The sequence below is a fragment of the Sorghum bicolor genome, chromosome 6 (genome assembly GCF_000003195.3).
Source record: "Sorghum bicolor cultivar BTx623 chromosome 6, Sorghum_bicolor_NCBIv3, whole genome shotgun sequence".
NCBI classification, from domain to species: Eukaryota; Viridiplantae; Streptophyta; class Magnoliopsida; order Poales; family Poaceae; genus Sorghum; species Sorghum bicolor.
Window position 1 is genome coordinate 57,562,750 of NC_012875.2, and position 17,087 is coordinate 57,579,836.

Sequence of the window (17,087 nt, forward strand, 5' to 3'; positions counted from 1 at the left end):
TAAATAAGGCCTTATGTTCTTTTGAATGGGAATGGGGAAGCTCCCCTTGTCGGAAAAAAATGGCTTCTCTAGTTTTTTAGGTGAAGCGGTTTGCGAGAAGACCTGCCAGCCAAAGAGGTTTGATATTCCAATGGTTGTCGCAAAGATTGACGTCATAGCTCTTGAAAAGCTATTGCAAAGTATAATTACAAGACCAACAAATCAACCGAGCAGCTTGAGGAACTCAGATTTGAAAGCGTCCACGTGCTTCTGCTGGAGCATGGACACCGACGCCTGCACCCCGTCGCCGTCCCTGGCGCGCATCAGTGCCAGCTGCCCGTCGTGGTTCATCCTGATGTTCTCCGTCCGCCTGGGTCTCCCCCACCCGAAGTCGGCGACCTCGTACGCCCTGAAGCCCGGCGAACCCGACACGTTCATGAACCGTTCAAGCCGAAGCCCTGGCTCGCCGGCGAACCTAAAGAACTCCCACCCGGGACGGCAACCGAGTGGGTCCTCCACCATCTTCTCGATCGCTCCCTGCACCGCCGACGCCGCGGTCGCCAGCGCCCCCTCGCCGTGGAGCTCCCGCGCGGGCAGCCTCACCAGGCATCCGGTCAGGCAGGCACCGAAGTAGTCCGCCCCGGCCGGAGGGTCAAGCCGGTCGCGGGCGTCGGCGAAGAAGAACAGGAACACGTCCTCGTCGTCCGCGGCCAAACCCCTGCCGCGGACGAAGCACGTCCAGGCCAGCGCGACGACGGCGACGAAGCTGGACGGGGAGCGGCGCAGCGGCGCGCCGTGCGCTTCGCCGAGGCTGACGATGCGCTGCTTCAGCCGCTTCGTGTCGTTAGTGTCCAGGGTGAACGTCCGGCGGGTGAACTGCAGGCGGTCTTCTTGCATGCCTGCCGGCAGTCTAGCCTGGTGGCGATCGAGGAGAGCATGGGAGCTGTTGGAAAACCAAACCGAGAAGAGAGAAAGAGACGAGGGCGAGGGGGCGTCCGGCCACTGACCATTGGCAAATCTGGCACGTACTTCCGTAGGATGCTCCGGGCCAATTCCTCGCCGCCAGGTAGGCTGACACGGGAGCGGTCGAAAACCGGCGGCGCGGGCGGCGCGTCGCCGCGGCACGCCGCGGCCCACGCCTCGATGAACCTCCACAGCGATTGCCCGTCGGCGACGCCGTGGTGCACGCTGACCCCAAGGGCCACCCCGCCTCCTGCGAGACGCGTTGCCTGGACGGCGAGCACCGGCGCCGGCAGCAGGCTCATGTCGAGCTCCGGAACGAGGCGCTCGAACGTGTGCACGTCGTGGTCCTCGTCGCCCGCGAGGCGGCGGGCGTCGGCGTCGCACTCCGCGGCGACGAACCTGACCCCGCGGTCGTCGTCGTCGTCGTCGCCGCCGCCGGTGGAGCGGCAGATGGCGACGTCGCCGGTGTCCGCGAGGTAGTGGAGCTTGCCGGCTAGCGGGGCGTGGGTGGCCAGGGTCGCCGCGAGGGAGGAGCGGAGGGACTGGAGGATGGCGTCGAATGGCGGCAGATGGTCGCCGTCGAAGAGCAGGAGGTGCTGTAGCAGGGGAATCACGACCCACTGCGCCTCCATGGCGTTGAGCTTGATGACAGGCTCCGGCGGCAGCGCGCCATCCGGCGCAGCGACGTAGGCGACGTCGGTGATTGTCACAGCCGGAGCCATGTTGGTTGTGGGCGGTGCCTGACTAGCTGCCTGAGCAAGAAGTGTGCCGGATTAGAGCTTTGTGGTGTTTGCTTTGGCCTCGAGCCTCGAGCGAGGAGTAGCTAATACGAGAAGGCCATCAATGACAGCTAGCGTCACGTTGCGTCCATCCGGTCGCTGGCGGCCGGCTGGGATCAGGAGAGGACTTCAGGAGAGATCCACTTGGACCTGTCTCTAGTACTTAAACATTGATTTTCCTCAATCACGCTGCCGGCGCCGGTGGATGTGAGAGTTAGTCTCCACACGAGCACCAAAATATTCTTTTACCCATGGATGAGAGTGGGGATAAGGTTAATCTATCCCCATCATCAGCAGGCTTAAAGGTAATCCGGCAATCTAGAAGCGGTAGATTGATTGTAAGAATAACTATACACTCATGGTCATATATTTGAGTATATATGTGAAGCTGTGGGAAGCTGTTGGACAAGATGCTGACAGAGAAGATACCATCTACTGGCGTTGGGCGGTGGACGGAGAATATACAACTAAGAGTACTTGTAATACCTAATTTCAAGGAGCATTCAATAAGCTCAAGCTTATGCCGATTTGGAAGGCGAAAGTAGAACCCAAATACCGATTTTTCGTCTAGACTTTGCTACACAAATAAAATCTAACCGCAAACAACTCGATGAAATGATATTGGCCAAATAACCCCATATGCAAGCTTTGTGGTAGCGATCTGGAGAGTCCAACTCACCTATGCAAGGATTGTGTTTTCTCGAAACAAGTTTGGTCATTCTTGAAATAGTGGCTTAGACTATCGATGCTAGATTCAGTGACAACTAATAGATCATTACACGACATCTAACATAGATCCGCACTAAAATTGCACGAAACCAAAGAATAGTTTTCAACGGAGTCATGATCTATTTTTGTTGGAATGTTTGGAAGGAACGAAATCAAAGAATATTTTAGAGCACAACTTTGCAACCAAGACAAGTAGCCTTTCTTTGCAAGGACATTGAGCAATACCAGTTGGCAAACAAATGAGATCAAATGTACAAGCTGAGTAGTTTTAGTCAAGTCCCTCCTAGTGTCTCGGGTTTGGGTGGCAAAGGAATGTTGGGCCTTGTTTACTTCCTACCAAAAACCCAAAATTTTTCAAGATTTCCCGTCATATCGAATCTTTAGACGTATGCATGGAGTATTAAATATAGATGAAAATAAAAACTAATTACACAGTTTGGTCGAAATTGACAAGACGAATCTTTTGAGTCTAGCTAGTCTATGGTTGGACAATAATTACCACAAACAAACGAAAAAGCTACAGTTTAACAAAATGTTTTGGTTGAGGAACTAAACACGGCCTTGCTGTGCCTTGTCTTGGGTTTTTCAGTAGTTGTGTTCAGTAGTTTTTCCGGTTCTTTTTCTTTGTTGGAAGTTGCATTCAGTGGAGTGGACGGTCTACATGGTGTGTTAGTGGTTTTCCCAAGCTCTCCAGTTGTAATTATTCTGTCATTACTTCTTTTTTTTCTTGTCTAATAAAAATCCGGCAAATCTTTTGTCGTCTTTCTAAAAGTCATATGTTTTAGTTTTAGGGACTAAAATGATATATACAAGCCTAAAACGAACGTGTGCGCTAAATATGTGTTTGACATGTTAAAAGAGGTTCTACAAATGCAAGAAAAGAAGCAACGTGAAAATTGATGAAGAAATTTCAAGGGACGTATCGAAAAAAGGGTTGGATTTAATATATGGGCTAAACCCTCAAGCTTATATGAGGAAATTTTAAAGAATCTCTAAGTCTTTTTTGTCTGTATGCTTGAAGAAAAAGAATATCAATTAGTATCATATTACTAGTTAGCATGGAGTAGATAATTCTTCTCCATATATACATATAACCCTGAGGCTTGAAAATCCCTAAGGTTAGTTGTACTTTTTTCCCCTTACCTCTATGTTGCTTCCTTATCTCTCTCTCTCTCTTTCTCTACTTCTATAATACACCACTTCGAATTATTCTACAGCCACCAAACAAATACCACCTCTTCTATATCTCTATCGCTATCTCTACCTCTATAATCTCTATCTCTATCTTTACCTCTATAATCTCTATCTCTATCTTTATCTCTATCTCTACTCCTATAATACACCATTTCAAATTATTTTACGGCCACTAAACAAATACCACCTCTACACTCATAAACTGAACTATGTCCACCCCACAAAATGCACATAGAAATAGACCGCACTAAAAATGGACGCACCAGATTAACTCTCACACATTCTCCGGTCTTCATTGTTTGGATCTGCAGTTTCTGTCGTCGGCCCTCCCTTCCCCGCAATCTGCCCCCACACGCCCGCAGGAGGCGAACACGGTTCGAGCCCCCTGCTTGCCTCTCCCCGGAAAAATCACGGGAAGGAAGAAAAAACCCACGCAACTTCCACTGCTGCTGCCTCTCCAACCCCTTCTTCCCCAAATTCAAAAAAAAAAAAAACACTTATTCCCCGGTGCTCCTCCTCTGGCGCTCCTTGGCTAGGGGCGCGGCTGGCCAGGCCTCGCCGTGGGTGGCCCCGTCGTGGGATTCCGATGCGTGGGCGGCGGCGGCTAGTTCACGGCGTGTAGTCAGCAACAGTAGCATCCCGGCGTGCAGGCTAGGCCTCCTCCACCGTGGTTCTCGGCTGGCCGCGTTGGGCTTGGGCCTTGCCTCGGCCGGCTCCGAGGCGCGGAGGTTCCTAGCCGGTGGGCTGGGCGTTGCGGGACGAGGCGCCCAGGATTGGTTTCACGTAGGATCTCATTGTGCGGTGAGCCGGTGAGTGCGATGTCTGGTTTCATGCCTGGGGATTGGGTTTTCGTTTAATCTGACTTGGGTCAGCTCGTGCTCGCAGGAACTTTGCAAAGCTACCGGTGGGCGTTGTGTGCGTTGCCGACGTGCAGTTCAAAGGGAGAGGTCCGTGTGATTACGAGCTTGCTTGTTGCTGTTAGTGTTTTAGTCCCGATGAATTTGCAACTTTGATTAGAAAGCTCTCGAGTTTTATTTCAGACGATGCATTCTTGTACTGTCTGCTGATTGCTGCGTAATCTTTAAGATCAATTGCTTGAAAAATCCAGTCGTAGTCAACAGTTAACATAAGTAGAATCTGACTGTAGTGTGACACCTCTTTATCAAAATAACTGTTTTAATTGATTCTACTTTTTTTCTTTATCTTTCAAATCACATAATTATATTACGCACTATGTGCTATTGAGAGGTAACAAATTTAATCTTTGGGACTAAAAGGCTTACACTTGTTGTTGGTAAAGTTGTGTACTTAACATCCTCAAATTCCGCTGCAGGATTTCAGGCTGCCCAACTTGGCTTTGTTGTTGTTGGTAAAGTTGTGTACTTTACATCCTCAAATTCCGTTGCAGGATTTCAGGCTCTTGAGGAGCAATTACTATAACTCATGGCTTCATAGGTATGGACTATTGTCTCAATATATACATGTTCATTGGACCTTATTATGAAATTTTGCACTGAACTACATTTAGTACCACTTGGATTTTAAGTGTTCATTGTAAATGTCGGAAGACAGTGCTTGCAAGTTGACATGGTCTATCCTTGGTATGTGCCACTATATGTGAAAGAAATTTGCATTAGTTTTTTTTTTCAGTCTTAGTGAACTGAGTTGGAAATCTGCAAGATTTATAGCTGTTATGAATGAGTTGGAATGCTGTATTTGCGTAGATCTTAACTGAAACGACATGAAAGCATTATTCGTGCTGTTGTTGGTGCTGTCGTGTGCAGGAGGGGCATGTTGATCTGACATTTGGCTGCATGATCATCTTTGCAGTCACGGAGGAGTCACCAAAATTTAGAGAAATCAGCCATCGTCGAGGGCTTCCCGCCGATTGCAGTCGTTGGGGCCTACACAAAGCATGATTTATTTTTGTCAATCTATATGTTGCGCTCTCATCTATATCCTACTGGCCGGCTAGCAGTCAATGAGATAGCAGCTCTAGTAGTATTCGGAGCCAGGAACATGTAACACTCTAGTGTATATATTCTAGCAGTTAGCAGTTCCATTCGTTCATCAGTTGATAATGCCTTCCAGCTCTGGTCCCCGAGCTGGCCGATCCTGCTGCTCCTACTACTCCCAAAGCGTCGTCGCCAGCAGCAGTGTGCGGCCCCTACTGCCATGGTCGCAGCTCTCTCCCCACCACCGTCGTCGATCCAGCAACTCTCTTTGGGCTTCTGGGCTACGACGCAGCTGTGGTCATCGGCCTCAATTGGTTAGAGCTTTCCAGCCTGAGTTTAAATTTTCGTGAGAGCGAGAGCGAATTATGTGTAAATAAAAATTCTCATGCTAGTGTAGCCAGTGGGTTTTTCGCGATTGGGAAGAATAGTTTTTTTTCCTTAATGAAATACGGTGGGGGCCTCTCCTCATGGTCGCGTTTTTTTTTTGGTCATCGGCATCGTCATGGAGCTACAACGTGTCACCACCTGGAACGTTGTGCCTTAGGTCGCCTTAGGATCACACCTCGAACCTGGAATGTTGTGCCTTAGGTCGCCTCCGAATGGCACCTTGAACGCCACGCTTTAGGTCGCCTTTGGATTCCTGGTCCTGTCGGTGGCCGCCGGTCACGCTCATGGCCGCTCGAAGAAGCGCTTCTACCTCTAAGCTCTCTGCACCAAGCTGACGACCATCATCTTTGACGACCATCATCTTTACCAGTTTGCTTGTCACCGCCATCCTCACCGGCCATCCTCACCATCTGCTCGTCATCGCCATCCTCACCGGTCATCCTCAACTGATGACTGCGTTAACTCCTTAACGCATTTGTGGGAGGAGCCCATCAACCTTTGGGACAAAGTCATTCAGGAATGCGTCGTCCCGGAAAAGGACCTTGAAAGCCTCATGCTTGGACTCCGAAAGCGACTCAGCAAAGATAGACTCCAACTTTTGTGTCTCTGCAGTGTCGATGGGCTCGGAAGCATTCAAGGCTTAGTAGCTAAGCAAACACTTCTTCTAGGCGAACTGACACTAGGTTGGGCCCAAACAACCCTAAGGATATGTTTTCCCTGAAGCACGGGAGTTTGGAAGGCCAAACAGACTCTAACCTCAATCATGTATGGAATGTCACAAACCAAAGCTTGTTGAACATCCATAATTCTCTGCCTAGGGCAAGGCCCACCTGAGGCAACTGATGCATGGGGGTGTCTATGGCACATGAGTGGGACTTGGCCCCGAGATGGCCACTATAATGAAGAGAAGACGATGGCGATGAGAAGACAGAGTGACGCCGAGGCATAGCCTCAGGAGACCCATCCATGTCATTAGCATGCGTTGCAGATGTCTTCACCTTTAGTGGTGCCAACGGTTGCGAGCATGGTTGTGCGACACCGTTGTCCGAAGAAGAGCAAGGAGGTGGCCTTTCAGTTAGATAGGCCTCCACTTCACCAGCATAGGATCGAAGGTCCAGTGTGAAACCTCAGAGCAATGGTCCACTGCAAACTCTGGCTCCAAGTGCCCATCAACTCTGTGCATCCATGCAAGTCAATGGCTAGTGACACTGGCATTGACATCCACCCTACTCATAGAACATGGGGTCCCAAGGGATGTCGCCCAACTGTGGCCTGGACACGACGAAGGCCTCAAGATCTTGTCCTAGAGTGATTGTCGATGTGTGGCTGCAGTGTTGCAAGGTTCCGTTCCACCTCTAGCCCAGCGTTGCACCCGCACCAACAACACCGTCGATGCCATTACCACCGAACTTGGACTTCTTAGGCTATGATGTCGGACGACACTCGGACAACCACATAGAAGCCCCCCGGGAGACCGAGATGCGGTGTGTGACCACATGCAATCACAGGCAAGGTGCTGGAATCCACGACACCACGGCAGCCTGTAGGTTGACACACGGTGGGACATGGAGAGGCAATTGAAACATTTGTTGTGCCACTCCTCCAGGATCTGTGGTTTGGGGGGCTGATCGCGCACACCCCATCCACCTCTAGGAGTCGAAGCATGTGGAATGCCAGCGCCCCCACCAGGGATCTGCGCTCTCAGCAGAGTCTCGCACCATCCATCAACGTTGGAATCCGAGATCCGCCAACAGGAGGTGGGCAACACTATGGAACCGAGCCTCTGGTGGACCGGCGTGCGACGGCCAGCGCCACACAAGACCCGCTTACGCTGACGGTCATCATCTATACCTTGAAAAATAGATCTACTACTCATTATCTGTACCTCAAAAGATTCCCTAAAATAGGTCGAACATTTACATGCACCTCAGCAACAAAAAGTAAACCGAAGACCTCATTAGTTACCAAATTTGAACCCCTGGGGCTGGGTGCTGCAGCTTATATAATAATAACGTCTTAAACACCGTACCACAAATCACTACTTCGAATAGTCTTGTTTGAAGTTCACATCAGAGAAGCCTACGTAAATTGCACATCAGACTTCAGAGCCACAAGCACAGGCACATTTGTACCAAGTTTGAAGGCGTGCTATAGACAGCCGTAGATCTCTCATGCATCTCTGACGGGCAAAATACTTTTATGCAGGCGCAACGCAGTCGCCGTGAGCCAAGATAGATGCATGTAGAAAACCCATGCGCGAGTCAGAGTCCTAGTGGTGTGCGCCTCCATGACCACCGCTCCCTTCTCTCGCGTGGTCCGGTGGCCGCGGCGTCCTCACCGCCACCGCCCACACGCGGGTGATCACCTCCTGCATGTAGAAACCCTGCGGCGGCGGCGGCTATGCATATTCACTTGAGCTAGTCAATGAACATCGATCGGTTAGTCGGTTACCGATCGGCAAACCAACTGTGCGATCCACTTACGTTATCCTTCGCCGCCTCCTCGCCGCCGGACTCTTTTTCTTCGGACGATCTCGCCTGCGCCGCCGTCACTGTGGCGGCTTCAGTTGCAGCAGCAACGGCAGCCGACGGCTTCTGGTCACGGCAACAGCCGAGCAGGCCCAGGCAGCCAGCGCAGGCGCGGAGCAGCGACCACGGGTGCGCAAAGGGTGGCGGCGGCGAGGCTGCTTCAGAGCCCACCACGTCGTCCTCGAGCAGGCCCGTCGAATCGTCGGCTTTATACCCGTCCTCCTCGCGCTGATCCATGGATTCCTCGGACGACGTGTCCTCGCCCTCCGCCGCCGCAGTCTCTTCGCGCTGATCCGCCGCCGAAGCCGATTCTTGGCAGTTGTTCTCCTCCTTTTCCCCGTGCGGATCCATTGCCTTTGCTGCTGTTGCTGTGGCCGCTCTAGATGCCGGGATCGGAGCTTCTTGATGTTGGAGTTTTGTTGAGATTTATGTACGATCGGTTCTCTACGAGGTAGACTACAACTACAACTAGAGATATTCCTAGGGATAGAGATAGATATATACTTTAAACCTTTTCTAAAGTTGTAAATAAAAATAAACAAAATCTACTCATAGTTAGACCTGAGCATTTTGCGGATTAGACCAGGTTCAGGCCATGCAAAAAAAACCCCGGTTCTTTCAGGTCGAGGAAATCCCACTCATAACTATTCTACTAGATAAGTCAGGCCTGTTTCGGGCCAAGCTCGAGCTTAGGTGGGTCACCCGTGTTTTATAGCTAAAAAATAGTATTTTGAACTGGGTTCGGGCAAAGAAAGAAATTTTCTGAACAGCAAGATCTATGCCCAGGCCAGGTTCATGAACGGGCCAAAATCCATCGGGCTCAGGCTAGGCCCACGAACTAGCGGTGCACGTAAAATCTTTACAGAAAGACGGTATTTAGTTTTTTTTCTTATATATAATCAATATATCTCTAACCGGCAAAACTAAAAGCAGGAATTTATCCCATCAACACGTGATTTATTTTCCCAGTTTTTATCCATCCATCGCCTCGTAGGTTTTTCCTCCTCCGCGCAAGTTTTTTTCTTCCGGTTTTTATTTTTTTAATGGTCACCGGAGGGAGGCGCCACCTGAATTTTATTATATATGGCCCCAAATGGCCCTTAGAGAATTTACATTATGAAGAGCATCACCCAGATGGTGATTTCACAAGATGAAGGTGTAGATGAAAGAGCAAACCAAAAAATTCATAACTGCTACTAATTTGCCAAATCCAGGAAAAGGCATTCTTCCGGTTTTTATCCATCCATCTCAATTGCTCGAAATTATTAAACGCTAACCGAAACCCGAGTGCTAACACGAGAGATACACCAAGTCACCGATACTCGGGCCAACAGAAATTAGGATTTATATAATTCTTTATTTCTTTTTGGTGTCCCTGATAAGCATCTCTAAGGACTTTGTAAATGAATTTTGCATTTAGTGTTGTTTGCAAAGTCCCAAACTCATTTGCAAAGTCTAAAAATAGTCTAACTCCAAGGGACTTTGCATTTAGACTTGGCAAACCCAAAGTGTGAACTCTACCCCTGATTTTTTTTTCACCAATCGCGCCCGCGCGATTTTTTTTCCTTCGCGCCATTTTGACGTACGTCGTGCGTGCCAGTCGCCGCTCAGGCCAGGTCGCCGCCAGTTGCCGCCCAGCCCAGGCCTTCGCGCCTGTCACCGCCCAGCCCAGGCCACGTTCGTCATTCGTCGCCGTCGTCGTTCGCGTCAGTTCGCGCGGTAGGGAGGGCGGGCGCGCACGGCAGCTGGAGGGACGACGGGCACGCGCGGCAGCTGGAGGGCGGGCGCGCGCAGTAAAGAGGGAGGGCACGCGCGGCAGGAAGGGCGGACGGGCGTAGAGAAATCGCGCGGGGTGGAGGCGCGGGGGGACAGAGTCCGACGTGGAAAGCCGAAATTGTAGATGCAAAGTGGTGGGAAGGTTTGCATATATGCAAAGCCTCAACCTCTATTTGCAAAGTTAACCAAATTGCAAACCTTATTTGCAAAACCATTGGAGGGGTACTTTCTATTCTTTTTTGCAAATAGGGCAATGCAAAGTTTGTTTACAAAGCCCTTGGAGCCTAGCTTCGCAAAAAAGTAAGTTGAGCCTAGCTGACAACTGTTAGGAAGTTCCCAACGTACAGAAGTTTCGGCGTACCCGTTCACAGTCAACACCTCCATACAAAAATTGAGTTCTCAATGCAATTTCTTACTTTGCACTCGACAAGGCTCTGTTTGGAATATGAGATTTTTTTATTCCAGTATTATTCCTATGAAATCAAATTGGTTTGTATGAAATTCATGCATAATTCTTGTAAAACTCCTGCGCTCCAAATATGCCCTAAAATTTTTATCTGAAATCTTTTAGAGTCCTAAATATTTGTTTTATGTTTTTTTCAGATATTGACCTTTTTTTGAAATAATATATATTGAACTTTATAGAAGGGTTAAGGGCGTTCTCTAGCAAATTTGCCCTTACTATCGACAGGACTGACCAGGCAAATGGCAATGTACTGTCTATCGTCAGACCCGGAACTAGGCCCCACACGCCGGCGATGAGATGACGACAAGCCATGGAGGCATGGAGTGGTGTCGAGGAGCACAAGCGGCCGCGCAAGCAGGTGCGCACTGACTACTACTGGCTGGGACCGAATGCCGCTGATCGGCACCTGGGTTCCAGAATCCGGACGCCGCCTCCTGATCTGCAGAGAACGGAGCAGACGGAGAGGAGTAGAAGCCAGCCTTGAGGTGAGCACAAAAGAAACTAAACATGCATATACAACATTGTCCCATTGCAAATAAATAAATTGAAGTACTAAACCTAGACCAGCAAATGTTTCCTGATAAAACTGAACAGCTTCCTTGCTCAGAATCATGAGTTTCAAACAATCCAAGCAATATTAAATGCAGACTTCCAGTGTACTGATGGTATGCACTGTAAATCCCTAATTCTATGATCCTCATCTACATACTATCAAATACAGTGTAAAACTTTAGCTCAGATGTCAAGCTACAGTTGCCATGAGCCCATGATTGTATTAATTTACAGTAGTATTTGCTCCAATCAATGCATATAAATATATAGTCTTTCTTCAGTGGGGAATTGGGATACATTGCTGTTATTCACGACACGCTGACATGGCTCTAAAATCACGACACAGTTGACGATCTCAGTGAGTGGCTCAGTAAGCGAAAGATAAAAAAACTTGGAAATAGGCTGGAGAGGCTATATATAGAGATAAAGGGGTAGGAAAATTGCTTCCTGGCCTCAATTTTGGGTCTTCTCCACCTTGGCCTTGATCTTCTGCTCAATGATCGCCTTCTCCGTGTCAAGGCTGAACATCCGGTTGAGGGCGTGCATGTTCTCGAGTGTCTCATCGAGGGTGCGGCTGTCGCTGCCGTCGCACCTCAGGTGCTGCAGTGGGCCATGGAGGAGCTTGTTAACGATGCCAGTGCTCAGCTCCTCGATGGCTCTCCTCATCTTCTTGGTGAGGGCGTCTTCACCAACCTTCTGCAAGCACTTCTCGAGCTCCGAGGCCCTGATCCTGTCAGCATATGACCTCAGCTTCTTGATGGTCGGGACGGTCTCCAGCGAGTCCCTCCATGCCTCGAACCGTTTCAGTTCTTCCGTGATGATTGTCTGCGCCTCCATTGCTTTCCTGAGCCGGTCCTCCTTGTTGGCTTCCACCACCTCTTTCAAGTCATCGACATTGTATACTCGTGCAGCGCCAACTTCAGACACACATGCGCTGACATTTCTGGGGACAGATATGTCTACAAACAGGCGAGCACCTCCCATAGTATCAGAAACAAGGGGGAGTGCCTCTGCGTGTTCTTTTGTGAACAATGGAGTTTCAGATGCGGTGCTTGTGAACACGACATCAGCTTCAGCAGCAGCTTCATACATCTCTGAGAGAGGTCTGTACACAATTTCGATATCTTTCATCTCCCCACGAATGGCATCCACCCTTTCCACTGAGCGGTTCACCACAACAACCTTCTTGCATCCTTTGGCAATCAGATGTTTAATCACTAATTTTCCCATTTTCCCGGCACCAATCAAAAGCATCCTAGCTGACAGAGATTCAGACTTGGGAAGCTTCATCAGGGCCAATTCAACTGCTGCTGAACTGACAGAAACAGCACCAGATGATATGTTGGTCTCACAGCGGACACGCTTTCCAGCAGTGATTGCATCCTTGAACATCCTATCAATGTTCTTTCCCAAGCCTCCACTGTTTTGTCCGCTCCTCACAACTTGTTTAACTTGAGCAAGGATTTGTCCTTCACCGAGAACCAACGAGTCAAGGCCAGCTGACACCTCAAACAGATGGCGTGTAGCATCACTGCTTCGCAAAATGAACAGGTGCTCCCTAAGCTCGGAAGCAGGAATACCACTTTTCTGCAAAATCACAAAAACACACACATTAGGGAATCTTTCCTAAACTATGTCTTTGAGCAACTAAAAAGCTGGGCAAAAAGACTACTACAGACTGAACAAAGAGGGTTGATCAAACAGCACTCACCTTTGACATCCAGTCCACTACTTCTCTGATACCACGGTTCCATGATAGGGCCACCACATATATTTCCATTCTATTACAGGTACTAAGAACAGCAGCCTCTTCAATATGGTTCAGGCTAGTGAGTTCTTGAATAGCACGGGGCCACAGTTCCTCTGCAACAGCAAGTTTTTCACGCATCTCCACTGGTGCTGTGTGTACACTGAGGCCTATCACAGCTATGGTACTCCTTTCCTTCATGTACCCTGGTAGCAAATATAATAGTTAAAACATTGTCAAACGCTACACAGAGACTATTTGTTTCTGAAAGAAAGAAACTGGATATAATTGCACGGCAATATAAGCTTCCTCAATTTAGTTGTTATTGCTATAAAGTTCAATTGGAGAAGTTTATTAAAGAAAATTCTAAGGGGCAATAATAGCATGTTTACACTAGATGACGATGACAGGAACAAGAAAATCCCAAACAAAACAAATGCAAAATGTTTGGCCAATAGCTGATGCCAAAAGCATATGAACAATCTGCACTACATGAATATAATTATTTGGCATGTTTGTCAAATTAGACTTATCCTTCCTAAAGGACTACACAATTCTGTATCCATACACTATCATTTCGCTTCTTACAGAACGTTATCTTGGTGGATATATATACGCTTAATTTTTATACACCAACGAACATAGGCATACAAATAAAGGCTCCACAAGTCTTTGAAACTTATATCTCCACAACCATAGCCAATTAAACTCTTGAACAAATCCCCAAAATGTAATTGCCACTCCCTATCGTCTGCCTGACTCACTTCAGAAAGAAAACTAATCAATGTTTTAATTGGGAAACCAAGAACCAATAATTCTTCTCTGACATGTCACATGTTGGTGTCTTCCTCCACATACTCAGGAACTAGTTAGTCTGTTCACATTTTTAGTGAACAACGGTAACATGAAAGTTAAAACGCTTGGTCAAGGCAAAATTGCAATAGGGCAATGCGAAGTTCACACCTACTCCCCATTCTTCTCCAAACCACTCGGTCACCCACAAGTTTTGGCCCGTACCAAACCAAAACTAACCCCAACTGCAGCAGTGTCCTCGACGCAACGCAAAAAGATTCCTCAAATCGCGCACCAGAACCCATCACCAGAAAGGCCACAATCCCCGCATCCCAGGGTTACAGCTTACAGGGAGGCAAGGCAACAACGGCGGCGGATTTCCAGAGGCGAGAGCAAGGGACTCACGGTCGGCGGATATCTTGAACTGCTCGAGAGCGGCGACGCTGGCCGCCTTGGCCACGGCCTGCGCCTGGGACTCCACGCCGGTGGCGTCGCACCGCACCACCCCGGAGCGCCGCCTGCCGCCGGCGGCCACCCTCGGACAGAGGGCCGACGACGATCCCCGCGACTTGGTGGTGGCAGCGGCGGCGGCGGTGGTCGCTGACGTCGTGCTCGCCATCATCTAGATAGATCAGGGAAGACAGAAAGCCGCCTCCTTTCGCGAGGGAACGAAACCAATGCGACAAGAATCGCGGAGAGGGAAAGGAGACGGGCGAGGGGAAACACTGTTGTGCGCTTCCCGTTCAGCTCTTGGCGCGAGGGTCCTCGGTGGGAGAGGAAGGAAGGAGGTGCGGGATTTCACCGCAGCATTGCCGAAATCGGAGGCCTTGGAAGCTTCCCAAGCTCCTCTTATTTAGCATGCGTGCCCATTTTTTATGCCGCATGTTGGGCTTGGGCGTGGTGTGAGGTGGAATTGGTGGCATCAGGGGAGGAGATGAGCCGGGGGATGAGAGCGTAGCGGGAGTGTGGTGTCCTCTGGCCTGTGATTGGCTGCGGCCGCAGCGGTCTATCCACAACCCTTATCTCCCTCGTCGCTGACACCAGATGCAGCGGCTTCGATTTTGTATGGCATGGCCTGCGACGGCGAGGTGGGGACATGAGCTCCCGTGGCTACCTCACGCGCGCCTGATGGCGAAGCGTGTCGGCGTGGTGGCCACACTCTCCTGGCTACCTCACGCGCAGGCACAGATTTTATTTTTCTAGACAGACTAGGGCCTTGTTTAGTTCCGAAAAAATTTCGGATTTCGGCACTGTAGCACTTTCGTTTGTTTGTGGTAAATATTATCCAATCATAGACTAACTATGGTCAAAAGATTCGTCTCGCGATTTACAGTCAAACTGTGTGATTAGTTTTTGTTTTCGTCTATATTTAATGATTCATGCATGTGTCGTAAAATTTGATGTGACAGGAAATCTTGAAAACTTTTTAGATTTCGGGGTGAACTAAACAAGCCCTAGGCGTGATGTTGGGAGGGAATAACATGTTAACTTTTAGGTGGAAAAGCAACTCTAACAGCTCGACTATTTTTGCCAATCATCTTCCACCTACACCTCTAGAGATAGAGGGAAGAAAGGGTCAAGAATTGAAGGACTGACGATTGGAGAACGGAGAGATCAAAGAGAGGGGGTTGTGGTCTCACTAACCCGATATATGGTGAGAAAATGCTATAAAGGAACCTAGAGAATGTTAGGGCAAATACATTAGCAGCTAGCACAGGGACGAAGCCAGAAAAAATTATAGGAGGGGCTGAACAAAATTGCTACATCGACTTAACTTTACTATAACCCCTCACAATAGAAAAAATATATTAGGTTGAAGTAATCTTATATTAATTCACAAAATATATCTAAAAATAAAGGTCTCAGTCCACCCTACCTTATAAATTTGTGTCTAAAATTAGAAGAAAAACACTAGGAGCTCCACTGAATCAGCAGCGGTAGGGGGGCTAGAGCCCCCCTAGCCCCACCGCTAGCTTCGTCCATGAGCTAGCACACACCATCCAACAATCATCTTGTGCCCCAAAGGACCTTGTATAAGAGTTGTGACTATGGCTCCGTGGTGACACCAACATGTAGGATATGACATCGAGCGGGCCCTAGAGATCTAGAGCAAGGTTTTCACATAAAGATATCCTGTAGTTACATTGGTAGGTAGTGGCGAAGCTAGAGCAAATTAGAGTGGGTGTACTTAGCTTGTGGGTGCATAGACATCTTCCGTGGGAGGTGCATATATGATGAAATTTTAGACCTAATCACTGTTTTTACAATTTTTGGTAGGTGCATTTGCACCCCCTGATTACTATGTAGCTTCGCCCCTATGGGTAGGAAGCCTATAACTTTTTTTCAAGAAGGTCAATGGCACCCAAAGGTGTCGCTGTCAATAGCACTAGTAAGTCAGGTACAGCTTTCCCTTAAGGCTCCTAAACCCATAAACTATAGATTGCCTTCTAAGATACATGACAATAAGTCTATGACATGACAACACACCACTCTCTTACTGCATATGCCTGGACAGCTCGCACGGCGGTGTGCCACGGTGGGGCGGTTCTTCAGTGATGCTTCCAGGGAGGAGCATGACGCCCGAGGACACCATCGAGCAAGGGGGAGTGCCACGAGGCCGCGTTGTATGGCTACAAGGGGAGGCACCAGTTGTACTCTACCCAGCCCTATACAAGCATAGTAAAAGAAAAAACCGATCGTTGCTAGATGCGATGGCACTAAATAGGTGGATCGGATATATTGATTACAATATGACCCAACAATTAATTGCTGACTTCATAAGCCTATGGGAAAGAGTCCATGATGTGGTGCTATCGTAAACACAGGAGGACTGGATAATCTAGATGCACAACGAGGACGAACAATATCCAGTGAGGTCAGCATATAATTTACAGATGGAAGGATCGACCAGATGCATAGCGGCTAATCTGACATGAAAAACTAAAGCGCCTCCAAAATGTAAATTCTTCGTATGCAGGGTATGGACAGCGCGCAGCTGCACGTGCGAGGTTGGCCAAATGAGTATTTTTGTTAACTGTGCATAAAGAAATTAGAACCTGCAACTCATCTCTTTATGGAATGTTGCGTGGTCAAGAGCGTTTGGGAAAGGGTGGCTCACTGGATCCAAGTACCAAACCTAGCACTAGACAACTGGGCTCATATAGATAGCTTGCAAGAGTGAGCTTGCAAGAGTGGCTCCTAAATATGTCCGACGAACAACCAACAACCAACAACCATCAG

The 17,087-nt window shown here is 48.8% G+C and overlaps 4 protein-coding genes across 4 annotated transcripts; 1 reads left to right on the plus strand and 3 right to left on the minus strand.

Moving 5' to 3' along the window:
* Positions 90-2,083, minus strand: LOC8068450 (malonyl-CoA:anthocyanidin 5-O-glucoside-6''-O-malonyltransferase). The gene is made up of 2 exons (XM_002448567.2): positions 987-2,083; positions 90-894 (listed from the first exon to the last, which is right to left on the minus strand). The coding sequence occupies exons 1-2, from the start codon at positions 1,662-1,664 to the stop codon at positions 202-204; spliced, it is 1,371 nt and encodes a 456-aa protein (XP_002448612.1). The 5' UTR covers positions 1,665-2,083; the 3' UTR covers positions 90-201.
* LOC110436510 lies at positions 3,870-6,079 on the plus strand. Its single transcript, XM_021463656.1, has 4 exons — positions 3,870-4,453; positions 4,530-4,591; positions 4,978-5,099; positions 5,475-6,079. The coding sequence occupies exons 1-3, from the start codon at positions 3,870-3,872 to the stop codon at positions 5,082-5,084; spliced, it is 753 nt and encodes a 250-aa protein (XP_021319331.1). The 3' UTR covers positions 5,085-5,099; positions 5,475-6,079.
* LOC8079550 lies at positions 7,971-8,936 on the minus strand. The gene is made up of 2 exons (XM_002448568.2): positions 8,470-8,936; positions 7,971-8,369 (listed from the first exon to the last, which is right to left on the minus strand). Exons 1-2 carry the CDS (start codon positions 8,863-8,865, stop codon positions 8,256-8,258), a joined length of 510 nt encoding a protein of 169 aa, XP_002448613.1. The 5' UTR covers positions 8,866-8,936; the 3' UTR covers positions 7,971-8,255.
* Positions 11,463-14,766, minus strand: LOC8079551 (glutamyl-tRNA reductase, chloroplastic). Its single transcript, XM_002448569.2, has 3 exons — positions 14,253-14,766; positions 13,020-13,261; positions 11,463-12,895 (listed from the first exon to the last, which is right to left on the minus strand). The coding sequence occupies exons 1-3, from the start codon at positions 14,467-14,469 to the stop codon at positions 11,762-11,764; spliced, it is 1,593 nt and encodes a 530-aa protein (XP_002448614.1). The 5' UTR covers positions 14,470-14,766; the 3' UTR covers positions 11,463-11,761.